Here is a 22,751-nt window from a genome sequence, read left to right on the forward strand (position 1 = left end):
GAGTTGGGCCACTTTTACCATTAGTTAATTTTTTCATCTCTGGCAAAGAACAAATTTTGGTAATTACTACATTTGCACTACAACTGTCTGACAAAGAAACTTCTGGTATATAGGACCCTGAAAACTTTTATTGGCAATTTTTTAAAATGTTTGACTTATCAATTGTAAATTAACCCCTCCCAAATTAGAGTGGTTTTGCTCTATCTTCTCTCACTGTCACCACGAATTGCACCCCACCAATCCAAGTAACATTCACCAGTATGCCTTGGAGATGATCAGGCAGCCTCAGTTAGGTCCTATCCCGAAAAGAGGAAAAATCCATCAGTGAAACTTTTACTGAAAACCTGGTGCCTTTTTCTCTGTTAATGTTAACTGACTTTGACCAAGTAGAAGACAAATACTAAATATTCTTACTCCCCACTACAAATATCAGGTAAGAACTTACATCTTTCCCATCATAGTATGGAAGTACAACTTCTTGCATAATTAACACTTTAAAAGTCTAATTCTGCAAGAATTTTTCTTATAGTTGAATACCCAGCACCCATATTACATGTTGTCATAGTAGTATGTCCATGGTGTTAATTGTGTAAAAACTACCTTTGCTAGTTAGGTTAAGAGCAGTAGAGGCATTGATAATTTTGTAAGTAATGCAATATTTTCCTGATTGAGAGATGCTAAATGTCTTGCTAATTGCTATTTCCATTTTTAATCATTTTTCCTCAGAAACCCACAATCTGCCAAAGCAACCTCCACTTGCCCTAGCAATGGGACAGGCCACACAATGTCTAGGACTGATGGCTCGATCAGGAATCGGATCCTGTGCATTTGCCACAGTAGACGACTACCTACATTAGCTATGCATTTAAGGAGCTCACACTTATATTGTGGCATATAGTCAACATGGAAGTAGACCAGCTCTGCTGATTTGAAATTTAGATTTTTTTAATTATGTACTGGGGACAGGTTTTTGTCGCTTTACATTGCTTCCTAGTTTACAGCATGATGCAAATGATTTTCTAACTTAGTGTTAGGAGAAATTATTTTCCATCTTTAACCTCTTAGTTGTCTAAGAGTTAAATATTACTGAATTTCAGACGTTCAAATTGATCATCACAAATCCTTTAAAACAAAAACCTAAAAGAAACCAAAAAATCCTGCCTTCTTTGTTGGGGGAGAGGGGGGAAGGAAATGGAACAAGTTGTGTTTGTGTTAGCATGTGGGTGATGTAAACTTCAAATTGAGAGATGTTCTGACCCCCACTCCCATATAAGCATTCAATCAGTGTAACTTGCAAAATGCATCAACATCCGACAGTTTGAATTTATAGTGTTGATGGAAGAAATCATTTTTAATGTGTACTGTAAAACTTGAAATACTCAGGAGCTGAGTGAATATGTTTGTTGCTACTTACAATCCCGACCTGTTAGTCCCAGTAGTTTTGTTTTAACATGGTCTTTTTCAACTTTGTTTCCTGTTTAACTACAGACGACTTCTGTTGTAGACTCACGAGTTTAACTGTTGTATTATAACAGTATTACATGTCAACAGTGTGGTTATGACCTTTATTTATATAAAAACCAAATATTTAGTCAATTTACCGTGTCTTAATTTAATCTTTGTACACCTTCCATTTTTAAGTGCTTAAATGAGTACTATATTGCAATAAAAATGTAGTGATATAATTAACCAGCCATTAAAAATTTACTTCTACAGATATTAGAGTGTCAATTGTTTATATATTAGGTACTTGCATACTTCTTATGATTAACATAAAATTAGAGCAATTAAAATGAATGGTTCCTACTATAAATCTGAGTTCTACAACCTCAGACTGCCTTTAGTTTATTGGCCTCCCTGGATTAGGGTCAAACCTGATACTGTGGTGATACAGAAAGAAAACAGAAAACTAATCTCCTGATTTATTTATTTATTGTGAGGAAATCAGCCCTGAGCTAACATCCATGCTAATCCTCCTCTTTTTGCTGAGGAAGACCAGCTCTGAGCTAACATCTATTGCCAATCCTCCTCCTTTTTTTTTCCTCCCCCAAAGCCCCAGTAGATAGATAGTTATATGTCATAGTTGCACATCCTTCTAGTTGCTGTGTGTGGGACGCGGCCTCAGCATGGCCGGAGAAGCGGTGCGCCCTCGGGATTGGAACCCGGGCTGCCCGTAGCGGAGTGCACGCACTTAACCGCTAAGCCACGGGGCGGCCCTCTCCTGATTTTCATAATCATAATATGGCATGTCACCTGCCAGTAAAGCAAACCTCTGGACTGGTTAAAAGTAAAACTAACTTACTTAAACAAGCTGTTCAATAGGATAACCCTGTCCTCTGGTTTGACAGAGGTGTGTGTTGACTATATTACACCAAGGCTTGAACCTTCTTAAAAAAGGAGAACAGGTATTTATCTACCTTAGATATTGCACTCTTCCAGTTAGCGTCTCTTTCTTATTCTATGAAACAAATTCTCATCAGTAGCACCAAAAAACATCCAAGAGGCTAGGGCATCTGAGAGCTGCAGCTTGGATGTCCACTTCTTTTCCTCCCCGCCACTCCTACCACACACCCGCACTGCGGGGAGGGGTGGGTAGAAGAGGAGCCCTTACTGGTGAGGGTGTTGTTTGTATTCAATAAAATAAGTAAAAACTTACAAAAATAAAGGAAAACCAGTCCTTTTAAACTGCTTTTTCTTCCAGGACCGTCAAAGACTACAAGGCACAACTGTAACAGAAGGATGGAATGTCACCGGGTACTTCCCCAAATACATTTATGATTTTCATAAGGACCCTTTAAGATGATGTATAAATGATTTATTAGATTTCTTCAGAAAAATTCTCTAAATAACCATAAGTTCTATACATACAAAGTACATTCTGCATTTAGCTTTGATTTACTTCTTAGAAGTTTTCATCTTTCTGATCATCCACCGTCTTTTAAACCTCTTGGCATTTTGTTTTCTCTGCGTTCCTAAAATAGAAAGTTTTGTGCAGTAAGAATACTAGAGAAAATTCCTAAGAAACAAATAATTCAAAAACTTTCAGGATTCTATATGAATGTAAATACTAAAATTAGATATATTAGATTATATATTAGATGTACATATATACTACACTGAACTATTTTTCAGAAGCAACTTTATTAATATAGGAGGCATTATAAGGAAAAAAACTATACTTTATAATTATTTACTATCTCCTTAATATTATTCAGTATATAAAATTATCAAAACCAAGTTGTATCTTACCCCAAGCGTTATTCAAAAACTGGGCTGCAGCCTTTTTCACTGGTAACCTCTTGTTGTCGAGAGACAGGAACTTATTTACTAGAAAAGAGAATTACTGATCATTTCTTTGTTTTATTTGCAGTAAAAAATGGAGAGAAATAGTTGTAGGGGAGGAAGACTATCTATCCTCTACCCACTCTGGGTCCTTTCTGGCTGGGCTAATTAAATTGACATGAGACTGAATAGCAGGAGAAAATCAAACAAAGCTTTATAACGTATACAGGGGACAGACCCAAGAAAAGCTGGGTAACTCGACAAAATGGTGGAGGTTCTCATCTTAAATACTATCTTCAGCTAAAGACAAAGGAGGATGTTGGGGGTGGGGGGGAGTCAGCTATGGGAGATCACCAGAAAGCACAGTAAACAAGAGTAAAGTTAATATGCAGATTTAAGTCCTTGCCTTTCCACACTGATAAGTTTCTAGAGATAAGGTCATCCCCCCTTTCTAGTAGAGAGGGAGATACCTTTACAAATGGAGATTCCCCTTATAAATGTAAACGTCTCTTACAAAGGATAATGTTTACTTTTACTTGGTTTTCAGAGCTTTGATAAGAATGGGCTTAGCAAGGGCCCTCCCACTCTATCCATAATCCAGAGTCATCTATGGTAATGGCCTGTCCTGGGGACAGACCTTCTTAAATTCTTTTAGGCAGTTAGTGGGGGGTGGGGGTGGTGGTCAAAGTTGGTTTCTGAGTCTTCTGAGCCTTTACTGTCTCTTGCTGGAAATAATCCAGAGTGGCACATCTTGGAGCAGCCCGCCCTGAACCCCATCACAGTCCATAGGAAATTACCAGTAGTTCTGTTGGTTCCTGGACCATATAAACAGTTCTGTATGAAGGCTTTGGCTGCTTCTTGCCTTGAATCTCCCAGATCTTGGTCTTTGAGCCTTACAGCCACGTAGCTTCTATTCTGGCTGGGGGTCAATACACAAGGTCAAAATGAATGAGGCTGATAACATGCTTACTTTCAAAATTAAGTATTTTTGTTAGTTGTCTCAAAAAGTGAAAAAAACCAAAATCATAATTTTGTATGTGCACTGATAACATGATGAACAAAACTAAATTACAGGCTATTTTACAAGAAATAAACTAATATTTACATTTTAGTAATAGTTTTATTTTTATATAAATAACAAAATTAATTTTTCCAAGGGATCTGATCTGAAATGGCTTTAACTCTCCAAAGGTCACCCTTACATCCTACATGAAAAAAGAAGGCTCGTCTTACCCAACAGACTGTACTTTTTGCACCTTCTCTTTAGTTTTCTTGGAGTTACTTCCTTTTTCACATTCTTCATTTTTCTTCTGCAAATTAACTACAAAATTGAGTTATATTTCTAATTAGCATTTATGTCAAAATAAATGAAGTACATTTAGTAGACTTCACTGTAAATATCCACTACACACCAATTTGGATGTGATTTTTATTTGTAGGAAATATAATGAAAAGGTCCAAGCTAAACATGGCCAGGCCTATTCCCATGCTCTCTTTCTGAGGGCCAATAATATCCGGATGCAAATAATCTGCAAATACATTTGACACTTAGATGAGAAGTATTTAAATTAGAATAGTTCATACCTTCTTGCAACTTCCCTGGTGACTTCTTTATGCTAAGGAAGAACAACAAAAAAACTGTTTAGAATGGTAGAGAGCAAAGATTATACTCAACTACACAGTTTCATCTGATTTTACAAATAAGATACCTCTCTTTCACTACTACCATCCTCAATTTTCACTCAGGATCTGTAATCAGCGTTGGAAAGCGAAAGTTACTCCCCAGTGCACTGCCGCCAATTCCCAGTTAACAAACTGGTATATACTAGGATGAGAGTAACGCAGAATTTAAGATCCGAAAGCATATCAGCAGGCTTCCGAAGCAGCAGATTCTGTGCTTGATGGAGTTCAAGTGAAAGGCTTAAGAATGAGCTAGCTACTACAGTATGTGAATTATGGAGTGAAAGGTACGCCTGCCTCATTCTATTTGGAGAAATCACAAAGAGTTAACTCATCAGTTTAGGCCTCGAGAAGTCTGTGGTCTGATGGAGAGACAAACGTGACAAATGTGACAATACAATGTGAGATGCCTGTACAGAAAAGCAGCTGCACCGTAGGAAAGCTATACAAAGGAGGAAGCAATGGGGGGAGGAGGAAGTGACATTTGAGCTTGGTTTTGAAAGATGAAAGGGAATGTGCCACCAAATGCACTGTACGTACGTTTGATGTATTTGGAATCTGAATATCTCTTTAGAATAAGTTTTATTGAAAATTTGAGAACCATTAGCCTAGGTAAAAAATACAGGGCTAAACTTCCAAACTTAAAGCAATAAGGGGAGACAAGGGGAACAGCAAAAACACCAATTTAGAAGTCTAAATTTGGTAAGGTGTGATTGATTCCATGGCACAGATGAGGAAGAGGACAACTGCAGCATCTGGCTGTAAACATTCAGTGGATGGCAAAGCTGCTAAATAAAATGGGCAACGACGAGGAAGCACAGGTTGACAGCAGGTAAGGCAAGTATGAGACAAGTTGAGTTTAGGAGCCTGTGGATAAGTGTCTGCCACTCCACTAAATGATAAATTTCAAAACACTTTTTTTCACCATTATCTATCTTGCCTCTGGCACAGTGACAGTTGCACAACAATTTATTGAATGAACACACTGGGATCAAGAAGTCAGAAGCTAGCGTTACCTATGGGAATGAACAAAAAAAAAAAAAGGCAAAAGACTGAAAAAAAGTGGAATATTTCCCTTCACCTTTCCCACCAAATTCAAATATCTACTACATAGCTTTTTAATTTAGGCTTTATAACTTCTTCAATTACGTGGATTCAAATAAATGTTCGTACCAGTATATAATTCAAAGATGATATATAAGCAAGTAATAAAACGAGGGATTACTTACTTTGTCTGTGAAGCTGTAGTTAACTTGTCTAGAATGGCATCTGGAAGGAGTTTTCTTTTCTTAGATAAAGACATTTTAAAAATCAAAAAGGGAGGCACATGACAGTATACCCTGGGTTGCTTCTGCAGTTACCAACGTTAAAGACAGCCCTACATCTAGGCAAATAAATGAATTAGGCTGAACACTGCCCCCACTATTTATAAGCTGTGAGAAGATTGGGGCCACGAAACTCAGAACCTATTGCACATCTTTGGAAGACTTGAAGATTGGAAAGGGTGCCCACCATATTCCAACCCTCAGGTCACTGTCATACATTGAAAGCGGTTCAGTCACGTCCATCTGGAGTCGGTTCTCTGTGGCCAATCTTCCAAATGTGAGCCAGTAAAGCAATCATACTCGATGTTTGTGGAACCCTTAGTTTATACAGCACCTCAGTTAATTCTCACAGCAACCCAATTTCAGATAAAGAAACCACCTCCGCGAAGCTTACTGACTAAAGGGTCATGACGAGCTGAGCGTCCGAGGCGAGATTAACCCTATGATTTCAAATTCACGACTCTTCCCACTCATTCTCCATCGATGGACAGCAAAGAGAACGAGCATCTTTGTTTTCACGGTTGTCAGAAGAAACACTGGCGTCTTTTCCCCCACCCCCATATCCTACCAGCTTTGGCATCAACCACGGGAATTCTACCCCGCGCCGGGTTGTTCTGAAAAGGAGACGCCTCCTACCCTCTAACCTTTTGTTCGATAAACAGCTCCTCGCGTCGCTTCCTCTTCTCCTTCAGGAGCGTTTTATCCCTGGGACAAAGGGTGACAAGTCAGTGCAGGGAGGGACAAACGGGACAGCAGGGGCAGTTGTCCCGGCCGGCCGCGGGCTCCGAACCTGCGCACCGTCTCCCGCACTCGCCGCTCCTCTTCTCTCGCTTCCGCCCGGGCGCTGGCGAAAGTCAGCTCCTCGGGGGCCTCGTCGTCTTCAAACTCATCGTCCCCTTCCTCGTCGTCCTCCAGCGGCTCGGCGGCCGCGCCGCTGCTGGGCTGCCCGAGCAACAGCCCGTGCTCCGCCTCCTCCTCCGAGGCGGGCTGGCCCTCGTCCACCATCGCCGACGCCGACGCCGGGGCGCGGGACACGCGCTGCCGGAGCTGTACCATGACCCAAGCAACGCCAGACCGTCTGACCTCTGACCCGGAAGCGGCACGCAAGCGGAGCGTGACATGAAGAGCAAGCGACGCGGGTTTCATCGCCCCCTACAGGTTCGGAGGCCCCAGTGAGCTACCCGGATGCAAGAGACGGCCCCAGGACGAGCAGAGGCGCATGCGCAGAGCGGGGAAGGGCGTGGCCTAAGGAAAGCTAGGGGTGCTTCCTTGCACCCGGCTCGGAGGCAGGGCGCCGGAGGCCTCGTGCGTTCCCCCCTGCAAGGGCTGTGGCTGCTGGAGTGGGTGCAGAGGGGGTCTGTTTCCAGGCAGGGAGGATACATCCTGCTGCCTCCTCGGCGGGGATGCTGACAGCAGCGCTGGCTGGGTCTCCGCGCTCCTCGAGGTGACCGCAAGCCCCGGTCCCTCTATCGCTGCGTTTTTTAGCAGCGGGATCCCCTTGGTCGATCCAGTTAATCACTATTTGTAGATTCGGCTGCCTGCACTCCGCACTGCCCGGAGAAGTGCACTTTCAAACGGAAGAAATGCGCTATAGGGGCAGGACCCCGATGCATTTCAGTCTTGTTGTCACCGACGAGAAGCAAGGTCTTAAATCCATCCTCAGCACCAAAGGTGTGCCTGGCGACCTCGGCCGCCCTTTGTCAGGCTTCCCTGACCGCTAGACCCTCGGCCACTCCTGTCCATGCCTCTGTTCCGTGTTCATCACTGACACCACTTCCTAACTGTATTGTCTGACTCCCCCCATTAGAAAGTAAACTCTGAGAGTAGGGACCTCTCTGGTTCCCTGCGCTAACCCCAGGACCTTGAACAGGGGCTGGCCCATTGCAAATCCTGAATCTGGTGAAAGAAGGACTTCACCCTTACTTAGTCAATGCAACCCTAGTACCTTTGTATTTATTTTCCCCCCCGCAAGTCTATTTCATTTCTTGGCATACATGGCCCTTCATGATCTCTGTGTTTATCTTCTCCCACCCATTATACAATACTAAATGAGTCATCATTTTCTGAACCAAGCTATTGCATACTCGCCATGCATGTGTACATACTGTTCGCTCTACTCATACACACTCCCCCACGTGGAACTCCTTTTTATACTTCAAAAACTCCCACTCAGGCTGACTTCCTCTTAAAGCCTTTCAAGCACCGTATCATCTACCATCACCTACCCCATCCCTACTCTACTTATCTCTAAGTGCATTCTCCCCAGAATCTTGCACAAATTTCTATTACTGTAGTTTCCATATAACAGTTTACATGACAGTTGTCCCAAGCATTCTGTGAACTTCTTGAGGGTAAGGTCCATGTCTTACTAATCATTTTATTTCTAACGTCTATCATATGGTAGGTGTTCAGTAAATATTAAATTGAACTGAATAATTCTAGCTCATAAATTTTGTATTTTCAATTCTCTTTTCATCTCCTCTGGTTTAGAAGCAATTCCTAATTTAAAAACAACAAAACCAAAACATGAACAAAAATGACAAAACAGAAACAAAAAGTGATGCTGGTACCAAGGGCCTGGTACGAGAAGGGCTGCAAAGAACAATTCTGAACTATCTGGGCCTTGGTCAGACAGAAATTACACATGAAAAATAGAATCAGACTGAGACAGGGTGCTGACTTCCATCATTGCTAACACTAGAAAAATGTGTAAAGTTAACTCTGAGAAGCCCAATGACAAATCTACTAAAAGTGAATGATGGTATTTTATATACAAAAACTGCATTATAAATATTACAGGACCCCTCAGTGCACATACCTTGACCCAGCCATGTAAAGTATGAACGGAGCCCTAAGTGCCTGCTGGCCCTTCAGACTCCTCTAGGTTAGGAACGTCCTTCTTGCCCATGTAGAGGACCTCTGGGATTTATTAAAAGGTATGACTTGAAAATGCAGGACGAAGTTTTATGTGCCAGTGTCTTGTCATCTATTTCTACAAAAGCCAAAGGTGTAACATTAAATGCAATCTTATAAGGGGCTGAGGTGATGTGGCCCGGGAGCGTGATCACCCAGGGAGCCCACCTGATCCAAGGGGGCTATGTGTGACCTTCCTACCCTGTTTACTAAACGCCACGTCTCCCAGTCAGGGCTCTGCTGCCTGCCGGACATCCGGCATTGCAAGGGCCCTGCGTGCTGCATTATGTGATAGGACTTGAGGAGAGAGCTGTATTCCTACTACTTTACTCCAAGGTAGGATGAGCATAATTTTTTAAAGTCCCATGGGAAAATCTCCCTTCAGAATTCAGTGTCTGGGAAAGCTTGGCAGACCCCGCAGGGACTGTATGCTTCTGTGTTGATGATATTGAGAAATAGTCCACCGTCACCTCTCCCTTTTCTCCTTGGCTGCTGGGAAGGCCAGTGCTAAGGTGCAGGCAGCTGGGTTTATCCTTGGTGTCCATATATTGGCATCATTCTTTTTTCTCATCTTGATTTTCCACCTCATTGCTACTTTTCTCTTCCTTTCTTGCATGAGTTAAGGCACTGTACTTTGAGTTAAGGCAGCGACACAAGGTAAACGCTGAAAAGAAAAAGCCCCCAACAAAGACATCTCTTGGGGTAACATATTTATTTACTTATTTATTTATTTATTTATTTATTTATTTGCTGAGAAAGATCAGCCCTGAGCTAACATCTGCCAATCCTCCTCTTTTTGCTGAGGAAGACTGGCCCTGGGCTAACGTCCATGCCCATCTTCCTCCACTTTATACGGGACACCGCCACAGCATGGCTTGATGAGTGGTCCGTGCCTGGGATCCGAACTGGCAAACCCCCGCCAAAGCGGAGTATGTGAACTTAACCACTATGCCACCAGGCCGGCCCCGGGGTAATGTCTTTATACAATAGAGAGTGATTTTATTTTCCACCAAAACTTGTGCAAAAGTCAGAAATACCAGGGTTTTATCCCTCTACTTCTATCTTTAACCAAAGAGCAAAAATACAATCAGAATAATTACATTTTTTAGACAATCTAATTACAAATTTTTTCCCTCCCAATAACTAACCAATCACATCAGAGGTAGCTTATGTTTAGGTTCAAACCAAATAACAGGCATTAACTTTCTAGTTCTCTGGCTTCTCCTAAATACACTTGCTATGGTCACTTCTAAGCCCCCATCACTTATCAACAGGTTGGATTCCAGCCAGGGAATCAGAGGATATTTTTCAATCTCTCCATATTCAGCTCACCATCCACAAGCCTGTTTCTCCTCTGTTTGTGGCCTAGTACTTAGGCATGCTATAATTTCTTCCTTCCCCAGGACAATTAAGAAATAGTTTCCGTTTCATGAGGAGCAAGGGCTTCAGGAAGAGTCGTGCCACAGGGCCCCTGGAAATGAAACCTGAAATACAAGGACAAATACAGCAGAGTTATGAGCAAAACGATTGTACTACTTCAGCAAGTCACACATTTCTCAGTTACATCCAGAGCAAAATCCAAATTCTCACAAATATGATATTATGAATTTTTGTGCCCACTCCTTTCGCCTAGTTTCTGACAACTCATGATGTAGACGCCTCACTATGGGTTGGCCCCTGTGACTAAGGGAATTCTGCAAAGCAACTGCCTAGAATTTATGTGCTATAAATAAGAATTATATTTTAAGGGGTAGGAGGAGACATGATTGTCAAGCGTATTTTGTGATTGTATTGCCAAACTCATAACTGAAATTGTTAAGTTTTACAAAATCTATATACTACAGTAAAATAGCATTCACATGTAGTAAGGACAAAAGAACAATAACCCTATGCACCATGTAGACCATGGGATTCAGCTGAGTCAACAGGCTTCTCAAACCGTCTATTGGACTTCATAACTATTTCTGACCTCCACTTCCAGTCAGAAAATAGAAACAAGAGAAAGAGGAGGAAGAAAAAAGAAGAAAAATCAATAACTTCTGCTTCCTTCAAAGGAAAACACTTAAGACAGGAAAAAAACCCAACTCTGAATAAGAAATAAAAGCAGGATTTTCTAGTGTGTGATTAATAAGAAAACCAATTGAGCACAATTTAAAATGGAAAAAGCATTAGCTCAATGTAATTCATCATATGTATGATTTATTCTTGATACAACACAAATCGTGAATGTCTTAGCCCTCAGAGACTCTGTTCTCTCGACAGAGTGCCACTAATGGACATTCCTGAGCAAATGGCAGCCCACTCCTGCCACCGCAGCAGGGTGAACACTGGCCCACGGAGAGCGCCTCACAAGCACAGTGGTCATGGTCCGTTGAGGATGTTCTGAGAATTACAGCCAGGCATGGAGAGCTTTTAGGGAATTTCCACATCCTCAACTTCTGTTATGTTCTCTCTCCTAAGAAAGTGACTTGCAAGTGCCCCTTTCCACATTCACCCTTCTCGCACTTTACAAAAGCAAGCTATAGCCCTCACTCATCCCAAATCTTACAGTGGTGCCTTATCCCAGAATGTGAAATCAAATGAACGGATGACTGAAATATTGGTGTAGATGTGAGGGAAAAAAATGGTTTCTACACACTGGGTAACACATCCTCATAAGCAGGGCCATTTCATGCTTGCTTTCAATAAAACCGAAAGAGGATCTGATAGAATTGTCAATTAACAGATCACTAAATGTGACACAAAATTCCTATGTGTATTTTACCATACTGCTGGGCAGGAGGTCCAAAATCTGAGCGGCAATGCCATAACAAAATTCCTTTCCTGCCCCAGGTTTATGTGGCCCAGGTTTCTCAGTACTCTTATCTATAAAAAGCAAAACTAAAAATTACAATCCACATTGAAAAGGTGAAATTCAGCTTGGCCAGCAAAAATCTGCCCAGCCATCCCTCATACTGGAATAAGAGAATAAGATAAAGCCAGCTGTAAAGTTAATAGCAAACAATATTTTTTCCCAGGACAAGCTGCAAAGTATCATAACAACTTCCTTCTTTGACTGACTACTGCTTTTTTTACTCACTGAGGAATCTCGTCCTCTAAAATTATCAACTATCAGAAACTTCGCTGTTTGATGTTATAGCAGTGAAGAGTGAAACAGCCCCTTGTGCCTGGAGGATCTAAGTCACTTTGCCACCGAGAAGCAGTCTTGATTTCCAACCCAGGTGCAGAGCTTCAGATGAGGGGTGTCTGGGCAACGTTCCACATCTGCCTTCACTTTGTGGTTTCCAAGGAAAGAGGACCCCACGTCCACTTCGCCAGCCAGACCTGATCTGACTCCTTTCCACACTGTCCAGCTAGTTACTGAGTTTATCAAAAACTGCTTTGTTTAAATTTCACCTAAACTCTACCCTCCCTCCAAATCCTACAATAACTCCATCTTTTCCTTTGTTTGGGGACACGCCCCATGGCTCCACTGAGGTGGAGTCTCCCTCACTGCAATGAGTCAGGAAAGCTGATCTCAGACTTAGGTTTGCTTCTGGTGAGTGTAGGTGGATTGGGCTACAACACCTTGATCTCTGTCTCTTCTAACAATCCTCAGCCATGGATACACGAACTAATTCAAAAACTTCATGTCTCGTGCATCTATTAAAAGATGCATTTCCAATAAAATTTTACTTTTATGGAATTATTAATCAAAATTTATCATTTATTTGTTGTTTGCAACAACTATGTACTATCAATTACTGTAGTGATAATTCAATCTAGAAGAATTTTTTAATAGAACATTATTTTAAGTTTTAAGGAAATTGAAAATAATGAAATAATTCATAGGATACTTTGTTGCAGAAGTATGAGAGTCATCAACAAAAGATTTTCAAGCATAAAAATATATTACATTAGTACAAATTTCTGTGGTGAAAGTAGAATGAAAATAAAAGTTCAAAGAGAAAAAGAAAAAATGTGAAGTTTCCAATTGTTAAAAAGGAGCTTGTATATTTATTTTGTAAATGGGTGATGGCGGGTATCAAGTGGTTGTGACATTCAGATGTGACTGGATACATTTCAAACCATGATAATGGGAGTGTTATTTTAAAATGTCAGTATTTTATTTCCAATACACTTGGAATCACAAGTGTACTTTAATTTTAATAAAAAATTTTAGACAAGTTTAAAAATGTTAAAGGGGTCCATGAACAAAACTGTTTGAAGACCCCTGTTCCAGCACCCCTGTGCAGGCTGCCCCACCTCCCCAGTTGCAGGATAACCAAGACTACCATGTTTATTCCAGAATATGTTCACGCCACCTTTATTGGTTAATGTAATTATCTAATTTAATTTAAAATTATGTAATAAACTCAAAAATATACCTGTGAAAAGAGGATTATTTCTAGGAAAATTAGTTGAATGCTTTGGAAATACATATCAAGTCACTAAAAATAATTCTGTTAAATTCAGTGTAGGTGGAAAAGACTGGGGGGGAGATTGCTTCAACCAGTGTCTTTTCGTATATCCTTTCTCCACTTAGGAAAAAAAACAAAACAGAAAAATATCAAACTAGAAGTTGTAACCCAGTGTTTTCCAAGATTTCCTGATGATAAGAATCACCTGGGTCACTTGTTAAATATGTAAATTGAAAAGTGTAAACAGTCCTCTTGCTCTGGAAATGCTGATTCAGAAGTCTAGACTGGGGCCTTGGGATCTGATTTTTTAGTTGACTGTTTTGTTTTATAAAAGAAGGGCTGGAGTGATTCTTATCATCACGGAACTTGGGGAACACCAACAGGATTGTGAGTATGATTTATGCAAGAAAGGTGAGCTCCGACAGCAGATTCCTACTCAAAGAAAAGGCCTTTAGCTCTATCAGGGAAAAAAAAGCAAATGAATGCATATTTATGCTTTAAATGAAAATAAAATATTTAAGGCATACATGTGTCCTTTTTTATTACTCTTATTTATTATTTGTTTTTTATTCTTACTTTAAATGACTTTTTTGATTAACAGACCACTAGGGGCTGGAATGTCTGGACTAAAGGACCCCTACTACCTATCCTGGATAATCCAGCCAGGTAGGGCACTGGACTTCCCTCCAAATGTGCTCAAAGACAAATGAAAAGAAGTAACCTCTTTACGCTCTTGATGAGTAAATACACAACTAAAGCAATCTATAAAACCATTTTCCAGCTAAGAATTGCTTAGACTTCTAAACTCTGCAGGCACTTCCCTCCACCCCCCTCACCGGCCGCACACATTACTTCCTTACCTTACTGACCCCCTTTTGTGGGGCTCTCCTCCTCCCTCCCTCCCTCCACTCCAGCCACTCTAACCTCCTTGCTGTCCCTCAAACCTCCCAGGTGAGCTTCCCCCTTGGGCCTTTGCTCCAGGTGGTCCCAGTGTCTGGAAAGCTCTCAGCCCAGAAAATCTCTTTAGCTAACTCCTTCACCTCCTTTAAGTCTGCTCAAATCTCATCTCAGTGAGGCTTGCGCTAACTACCCAATTGAATTCTGCAACCTGTCTGCTTCCCCCCAGCTCTACCTTTGCTTCTTCCCAGAGCCTTATCACCCACCTTCTCACAAGCTAGGGAAGTTGCACATTTATTATGCTTATTGTTTACTGTTTGCCTGCACCACTAGAATGTCATCTTCACATGGTAGATTTTCTGTTTTGTTTACTGATATATCCTATCCTAAGCAACCAGAACAGTGTCTAATACATAGTAGATACTTAATAAATATCTGTGGACTTCAATTAAATTCCAAAGTTTAGAGAAAGTCAACGATGAACAACATGGTGGTCGCAGGGCATGGCGGGCCAGGGTGCTTGGAAGGCCCTGCACACCAGCCTCACAGGGAACACAAATCCCATTCCTGCCTCAGCAAATGTACAGACCCTACATGCCAAGGACCCCTGGGGTTGAGTAACAGTCAAAACCTTGAAGCTGAAACCCAAAAATGCCCAATGTCTGCTCTAACAGTGATGGTCTATCAGAAAGCATCCAAGACAACCATCGGGGATGGGGGAAAATGACAAAAACAAAACAGGAGCTAATTAACACCTTGGAAATATTAATACATTTCAGCAGGAGGCAAATTCTATGACTCTGTCTCTAAATTAGAATTGGGGCAAAGAATCTAAACAACTTGTACAAGGTCTAAGGAGTCTTATGAGACCCAAGTTTCAAATGTAGGCAGCATTTCTGCTACCTATTTAGGTAATAAAGAAAATCAGGTTAAAAGTAGCAGCAAATGTTATTCCAATTTTCTTTTCTCTCATTAACCTAGAGCAGGGGTTGGCAAATTTGTTCTGGAAAGAGCCAGAGAATAAATATTTTAGGCTTTGCAGGCCAGACAGTCTCTGTTGCAAGTATTCAACTCTGTCGCTGTAGTGCAAAAGCAGCATAGAGGATACATAAACACATGACCATGGCTGAGTTCCAACAAAACTTTATTTACAAACACAGATGGTGGGTGAATTTGGCCTACAGGCAGTAGTTGGCTGACCCCTGAGTAAAGTTCAACCCAGATCTGTTACACATGAGATGTAAGAGAAAATTCTGCTATTGTTAAGCTGTGTGTTTAAATACAGCACTCAATCGCTCTAGGCTTGGTTCCCCATTTGAAAAACTGAGTAGGATGAGAAGATGATCACTGGCTCTCTTCTAAATGTCAACCTTGATGACTCCTAGATAAAAGCATTGCTGGCTTCACTGGTCAGTCATACTCATCTGGGAGAATTCCCAGACTTTGTGGTACAAACAGCCTCAGCTGCCCCCCGAAGAAGCCAACAAACAGATGGTAGTTCTTGTGGTAGATGCTGTCTGATGAGTAGCTTGTCCAGTTGATGCAAGTTTCTGACTAGCAAGTAGCCTGCTTGTCTGAACAGAGACTGCGCAGGTTTTCAGGACATGGCTGACGAAGACCAGCAGCGGAAGCAGGTCTGCGGGGTGGGGAGGCTCGACTTACGTAATGGCATACATTACAGGCCAAGAATCTCTTCTTAACGTGCAGGAAAAACCACCAAATTCAACTTCCTTTCTCACGAAGACGTGACCACCACCACCACACACAACGGAGGCCCAGAACCTGCTGCTCAGTCCAGGGCGTGAGGGGTAGAAGGCAGCTCGTATCGTGGGGCTTGTGGAAACACTCGAGTTTTATTTTCTTCTTTTTCTCTATCTGCATTTTCGTACTTTTCTATAATGACGATTTGTTTTAATTCTTTATACTCATTAGAGATGAACTGGAGATCAAATGACTGAAAATAAAACATTACAAGAATGGAATTGGGGATGTAGCTCATTTCCTGCTTCAGAAAGTTTATCCTCTCCCACTCTTGGAGTGTTTTGATGCTCTTTCAAGCAGACAAGGGGCTTGAGCTATCTGGCTCTGACATTACTTTTAATGATGCTGATAACTAGCCTGGCTTACACATATGTGCCACAACGCATGTTAGAGGCCTAATGTTCCATTTTTCAGTGGATAAGTTAGAAGACAATTTTTTAATACAGATTTATTGAGCTATAATTCACATACAATCAATCGCTCACTTAAAATGTAGAATTTAATGATATTTTTAGTATATTCACAGAGTTGTATCACCTCAATCAACTTTAGAACATTTTCATCATGTCCAAAAGAAAACCTGTACCCATTAGCAGTCACTCCCCCTTCATCCCTACCTCCAGCCCTAGACAACCATGAATCTACCTTCGGTCTCTATTGATTTGCCTATTCTGGATATTTCATATAAATGGAATCATACAATATCTGGCCGTGTGTGACTGGCTTCTTTCGTTAACTATAATGTTTCAAGGGTCATCCATGTTGTAGCACGTATTGGTACTTCATTCCTTTTATAGCTGAAACATATTCTATTGTAAGAATATACCAAATTTTGTTCATCCATTTATCAGTTGATGGATATTCGGGTTGTTGGCACTTTTTGACTATTGTGAACAATGCAGCTATGAAAACTCTTGTACGTGTCTTTGTGTAGATATATGTTTTCATTTTTCTTGGCTATATCCTTGGAGTAGAATTGCTGGGTCATATGTTAACTTTGTATTTAATCTTCTGAGGAATAGCCAGACTGTTTTCCAAAGCACCTGCACCATTTTACACACCCATGAGCAATGTAGGAGGGGTCCCATTTCTTCACCAACACTTGTTATTTTCCGTTTTTGTTTTTTTTTATTATAGCCATGCTAGTGGTTGTGAAGTGGTATCTCATTGTGGTTTTAATTTGCATTTTCCTAATGATTAATGATTTTGAGCATCTTTTCAATGTGCTTATGACCATGTGTATATATTTGGAGAAATGTCTATTCAAATCTTTTGCCCATTTTTTAATTGAGTTATTTGTTATATTATTATTGAGTTGTGAGAATTCTTTATACATTCTGGATACAAATTCCTTATCAAATACTAGACTTACAAATATTTTCTCCCATTCTGTGGGCTTTCACTTTACTGATGGTGTCCATGGAAGTAGAAAATGTTTTACATTGTATGAAGTCCAGTTTATCCATTTTTCTCATGTTACTTGTGCTTTTGGTGTCATATTTAAGAAGGCTTTGACTAATCCAAAGTCACAAAGATTTACTCCTATATTTTCTTTTAAGAATTTAATAGTTTTAGCTCTCACATCTAAGTCTATGATCTGTTTTGAGTTAATTTTTGTATATGGTGTAATGAAGGGGTCCAAATTCATTCTTTTGCATTTGTTGAAAAAACTATTTTTTCCTTCACTGAATTGTCTTGGCATCCTTTTCAGAAATCGACCATTAATGTTGAGGGCTTATTTCTGGACGCTCATTCTATTCTACTCATTTATACGTCTAGCCTTATGCCAGTACCACACTGTCTTGATAATTGTAACTTTGCAGTAAGTTTTGAAATTGGGAAGTGAGAATTCTCCAACTTCCTTTTTCTTTCATTGTGGCTGTTCTGAGTCCTTTGCATTTCCATATGAATTTGAGGGTCATTTTGTCAATTTCAGCAACGAAGGCAGTTGCAATTTTGATAGAGACTGGGTAAATTTGTAAATCAATTTGGGGAGTATTGCCATCTTAATAATATTAAGTTCTCTGATCCATGAACATGAGATGTCCTTCCATTTATTTAGGTCCTTTTTACTTTCAGCAATGTTCTCTAGTTTTCAGAGTATAATTTTTTCATATGAGGCAATTTTTCAACAGGATGTCTTCCTAGTTCTCACCACTTACACACAAATAAACTATGGATAAAGGACACAGGCTGTAGCTGATTAAAGAGACCTGGAGAAGACTGGGATGAAAGCCAGCTAATTCACCTGAAGAGGATCATATTGAAATGTGTTTCCACACAGTCTGTAGCACATGTTTTATTCCAGTGAAGACTTAGAGCAGAGGTGCTCATTCTGGTTGCACATTGGAATCACCTAGGAAGCTTATAAAAGTCATAATGCCCAGGCTACACCTCAGACCAATTACGTCAGAACCTTATGGGTGGGTGGGGGAGAGAAGTCAAGATGGCGGTGTAGGCGGGCTCCAAACTCACCTCCTCCCACGGACACAGCCAATTTACAACTACTCTGGGAAAAATTACCCCAGACAGAACTGAAAACTGGAAGAGAGGAACTCCTGCAACAAATGACAATCCTAATTGAGGTGGAAGAGGCAGAAACTCCCTTCTGTAGAGAAAAAATGCTGCCTTCACAAGCCGCCAGCTTCACAGCCCCCAAGAGCAGCCCAAAGGTCCGCAGCCCTCCCTGCAGGAGCGGGACCCTGAGCCAGCGAGTGCTCCTACTATGGGCATTTTGTGGACCCAGCACAATCGAGACGAGTGGCACAATATCTGACTTCGCCTGCTACTAAAACATTGGGGAGTACCCCCAGAAAAGCTGGTTCATAAAGAAATTACAGACGGCTCTTAAAGGGCCCATGCACAAATTCACCCATTTCAGAAAGCAAGCTAAAGTCACCAGAAAGAAAGGTGCACAGTCCTCTGGTGAAAAGAGACTCACCCGATAGGCTCTGAGTGCATCTCGGTGAGAGGTGAGACCTCTCCAGTGACTGGGACATTAGCGGTGGCCATTGTTGTGGCCTGGTGTGGGCGTGCTGACACAGACGCTGGAAGACGCCATTGGAGTTCTCCCTGGGGCCTGCTAGCCCAGGTTCTGCCCCACCCACTAGAGCACCAATTTAATCCAGCTCGGCCAGGGCAGGCAGTCCACCCTAGGGACTGGGCCCACCTAACAACAAGCCCTTGGGCAACTTGTGGGCCTGCTAAGTGAGCTGCCTGGATTCTCTGCCGCCTGGCAAGTGGGACCACCTCTGTGTGGCAGGACATGATTAAGGAGCAGGTGTAGAGTGTGCGGCGGTGGTGGAGTGTGTGTGGCTCCCGCCTTGGAGAGACTGGGTCCACTTCAGGAGGTCGGGGCACACACATAGGGCAGGACTGTGTTGACTGTGTGTGTGTACCTGTGGGCGGTGGGGCTTGTCAGCTGCAGAAGACTTGTGCTTCTCAAAGACCCACATAGGGGGTTTGCCCCACCTTTCAAAGCCTGAAACAATTGGGTGCTCCCGTCCCTGAGTCCAGCCCCACACAGCTGCAATCCTCAGAGAGCTGACAAGAGACCTAAAGGCTGGAGGCTTATAGCAATTGTAAGGCCCTGAGCCTAACAACCTGCCACGCTGGGGGCCAACTCACTTAATAGAAATACTGCAACAGGCACGTGCTATTAGAACTTGCAGCCAACTGTGCTTGGGGTCCCCACACCGGTTAAAAAGACTGAAGGGCCCACAACTACAAGCAGCTGAGCATTACAACAGCCCACCAGGGGCATAGCTCAGCCTCCCTGGGCACCTATGGGAAGAGCAAACACACCACAACAGAAGGACACACGTAGCCCACATAGGGGTTGCTCCTGGAACATTCGGAACTGAGGGAAGCACACTGCAAGGCCTCATAAGGCATCACTTATATAAGGTCACCTTTCCAAGAGCAAGAGACATAGCTGACCTACCTAATACATAGACACAAGCACAGGGAAAGAGGCAAAATGAGGAGGCAAAGGAATACATTCCAAGTAAGGGAACAGGACACAACCCCAGAAAAGGAACTAAGTGAAATAGAAATGAGCAACCTACCCAACAGAGAGTTCAAACAAAGAGTGTTAAGGATGCTCTCTGATCTTGGGAGAAGAATGGATGAACTCAGTGAGAACGTCAACAAAGAAATGAAAGATATAAAAAAGAACCAATCAGAAACGAAGAATACAATACTGGGAATGAAAAATTCACTAGAGGGTCTCAAAAACAGAGTAGAGGATACAGAAGAACTGTGAGCTGGACGAAAGACTAAAAGAAATCACCCATGCTGAACAGATAAAAGAAAAAAGAATTAAAAAGAGTCAGGACAGTCTAAGGGACCTCTGGGACAACATCAAGCACACTAACATCCATGTTATAGGTGTCCCAGAAGAAGAGCGAGACAAAGGGGCAGAGAATCTATATGAAGAAATAATAGCTGAAAAATTCCCTAACCTAAGGAAGGAAACAGACATCCAGGAAGCACAGAGAGCACCAAACAACATAAACTCAAAGAGGCCCACACCAAGACACATCATAATTAAAATGTCCAGAATTAAAGATAAAGAGAGAATCCTAAAAGCCACAAGAGAAAGACAAGTTACATACAAGGAAACCCCATAAGGCTATCAGCTGACTTTTCAGCAGAAAGCTTACAGACTAGAAGAGAGTGGAATGACATATTTAAAGTGCTAAAAGGAAAAAACCTACAGCCAAGAATACTCTACCTGGCAAGGTTATCATTCAGAATGGAAGGAGAGATAAAAAGTATCCCAGACAAGCAAAAATTAAAGGAGTTTGTCACCAAGAAACCAGTACTACAAGAAATGCTAAAGGGACTTATTTAAAGGGAAAAGAGAAGACCAGAAATAGGAAAAATTATCTATTTCCATGATAAGAAGGTAATGGATACAAATGCACAAAAAAGAGGTTAGATATGATATCAAAAACATAAAATGTGGGAGGAGGGGAGTCAAAGAGTAGAGCTTTCAGATAGAGGTCAAACTAAAGAGACCATCAACTTAATATAGATTGCTATATACATAGGTTACTGTATATGAACCCCATGGTAATCACAAACCAGAAACCTATAATAAATACACAAAAAACTAAGAGAAAGGAACCCAAACATAATACTAAAGAAAGCCATCAAACCACAAGGGAAGAGAGCAAGTGAAGGAGAAAGGAACAGAAAATAACTACTAAAACACTGAGGAAAAAAAGTTAAAAAATGGCAGTAAGTACATACTTATCAATAGCTACTTTAAACATCAATGGACTAAATGCTCCAATTGAAAGGCATAGCGTGGCTGATTGGATAAAAAAACAAGACCCATATATATGCTGCATACAAGAGACACACTTCAGACCTAAAGACACTCACAAACTGAAAGTAAAGGGATGGAAAAAGATACTCCATGCAAATGGCACTGAAAAGAAAGCTGGGGTAGCAATACTCATATCAGACAAAACAAACTTAAAAACTGTAACAAGAGATAAAGAAGGGCACTACATAATGATCAAGAGAACAATCCAACAACAGGATATAACACTTGTAAATATCTATGCACCCAACGCAGGAGCCCCTAAATATATAAAGCAATTATTAACAGACATAAAAAGAGAAATAGACAGCAACACAATAATAGTAGGGGACTTTAACACTCCACTTACACCAACAGACAGCTCATCCAAACAGAAGATCAATAAGGAAACACTGGCCTTAAATGACACACTAGAACAGATGGACCTAGTAGATATACACAGAACATTCCATCCCAAAACCAAAGGATACACATTCTTTTCAAATGCACATGGAACATTCTCCAGGATTGATCACATATTAGGCCACAAAACAAGTCTCCATAAATTTAAGAAGATTCTAATAATACCAAGCATCTTTTCTGACCACAATGGTATGAAACAAAATCAACTATAGGAAGAAAATCAGGAAAGCCACAAATATGTCGAGATTAAACAAAATGCTACTGAACAACGATTGGGTCAATGAAGAAATCAAAGGAGAAATCAGAAAATACCTGGAGACAAATGAAAATGAAAATACAACATGTCAGAATTTGTGGGATACAGCAAAAGCAGGTCTAAGAGGGAAGTTTATAGCAATACAGACCTATCTCAACAAACAAGAAAAATCTCAAATAAATAATCTAACAATGCACCTAAAGGAACTGGAAAAAGAAGAACAAACAAGCCCAAAATCAGTAGAAGAAGGGAAATAATGAAAATCAGAGCAGAAATAAATGAAATAGAGATTAAAAAAGATGGAAAAAATTAATAAAACCAAGAACTTTGAAAAGATAAATAAAATTGACAAACCTTTAGCTAGACTCACCAAGAAAAAAAGAGAGAAGGCTCAAATAAGTAAAATCAGAAATGAAAGGGGAGAAATTACAACGGACACCTCAGAAATACAAAAGATTATAAGAGAATACTATGAAAAGCTATATGCCAACAAATTTGACAAT

The 22,751-nt window shown here is 41.0% G+C and overlaps 3 protein-coding genes across 6 annotated transcripts in view; 1 reads left to right on the top strand and 2 right to left on the bottom strand.

Moving 5' to 3' along the window:
• RANBP9 (RAN binding protein 9) overlaps positions 1 to 2,870 on the top strand; it is a 97,379-nt gene extending 94,509 nt beyond the window's left edge. The window contains exon 14 of one of the 2 annotated variants that reach the window (XM_058555238.1): positions 2,702 to 2,870. In XM_058555238.1, the coding sequence (XP_058411221.1) occupies positions 2,702 to 2,778 (77 nt within the window). In that variant the 3' untranslated portion in view covers positions 2,779 to 2,870. Of the gene's footprint in view, positions 1 to 726; positions 1,720 to 2,701 lie in introns of those variants that run through there. The other variant, XM_058555237.1, reaches the window with a different exon arrangement.
• On the bottom strand, positions 2,801 to 7,358 carry NOL7 (nucleolar protein 7). The gene is made up of 8 exons (XM_058555243.1): positions 7,078 to 7,358; positions 6,932 to 6,992; positions 6,192 to 6,250; positions 4,867 to 4,898; positions 4,516 to 4,603; positions 4,080 to 4,201; positions 3,250 to 3,327; positions 2,801 to 2,972 (listed from the first exon to the last, which is right to left on the bottom strand). The coding sequence occupies exons 1-8, from the start codon at positions 7,341 to 7,343 to the stop codon at positions 2,896 to 2,898; spliced, it is 783 nt and encodes a 260-aa protein (XP_058411226.1). The 5' UTR covers positions 7,344 to 7,358; the 3' UTR covers positions 2,801 to 2,895.
• A 1,292-nt stretch (positions 7,359 to 8,650) lies between these two features.
• SIRT5 (sirtuin 5) overlaps positions 8,651 to 22,751 on the bottom strand; it is a 49,223-nt gene continuing 35,122 nt past the window's right edge. For all 3 annotated transcript variants that reach the window (XM_058555242.1, XM_058555239.1, XM_058555241.1), the window contains one exon: positions 8,651 to 10,684. In XM_058555242.1, coding sequence (XP_058411225.1) covers positions 10,646 to 10,684 — 39 coding nt within the window. In that variant the 3' untranslated portion in view covers positions 8,651 to 10,645. The remainder of the gene's footprint in view (positions 10,685 to 22,751) is intronic.

This window comes from Diceros bicornis, chromosome 14 (assembly GCF_020826845.1).
Source record: "Diceros bicornis minor isolate mBicDic1 chromosome 14, mDicBic1.mat.cur, whole genome shotgun sequence".
In the NCBI taxonomy this organism is placed as follows: Eukaryota; Metazoa; Chordata; class Mammalia; order Perissodactyla; family Rhinocerotidae; genus Diceros; species Diceros bicornis.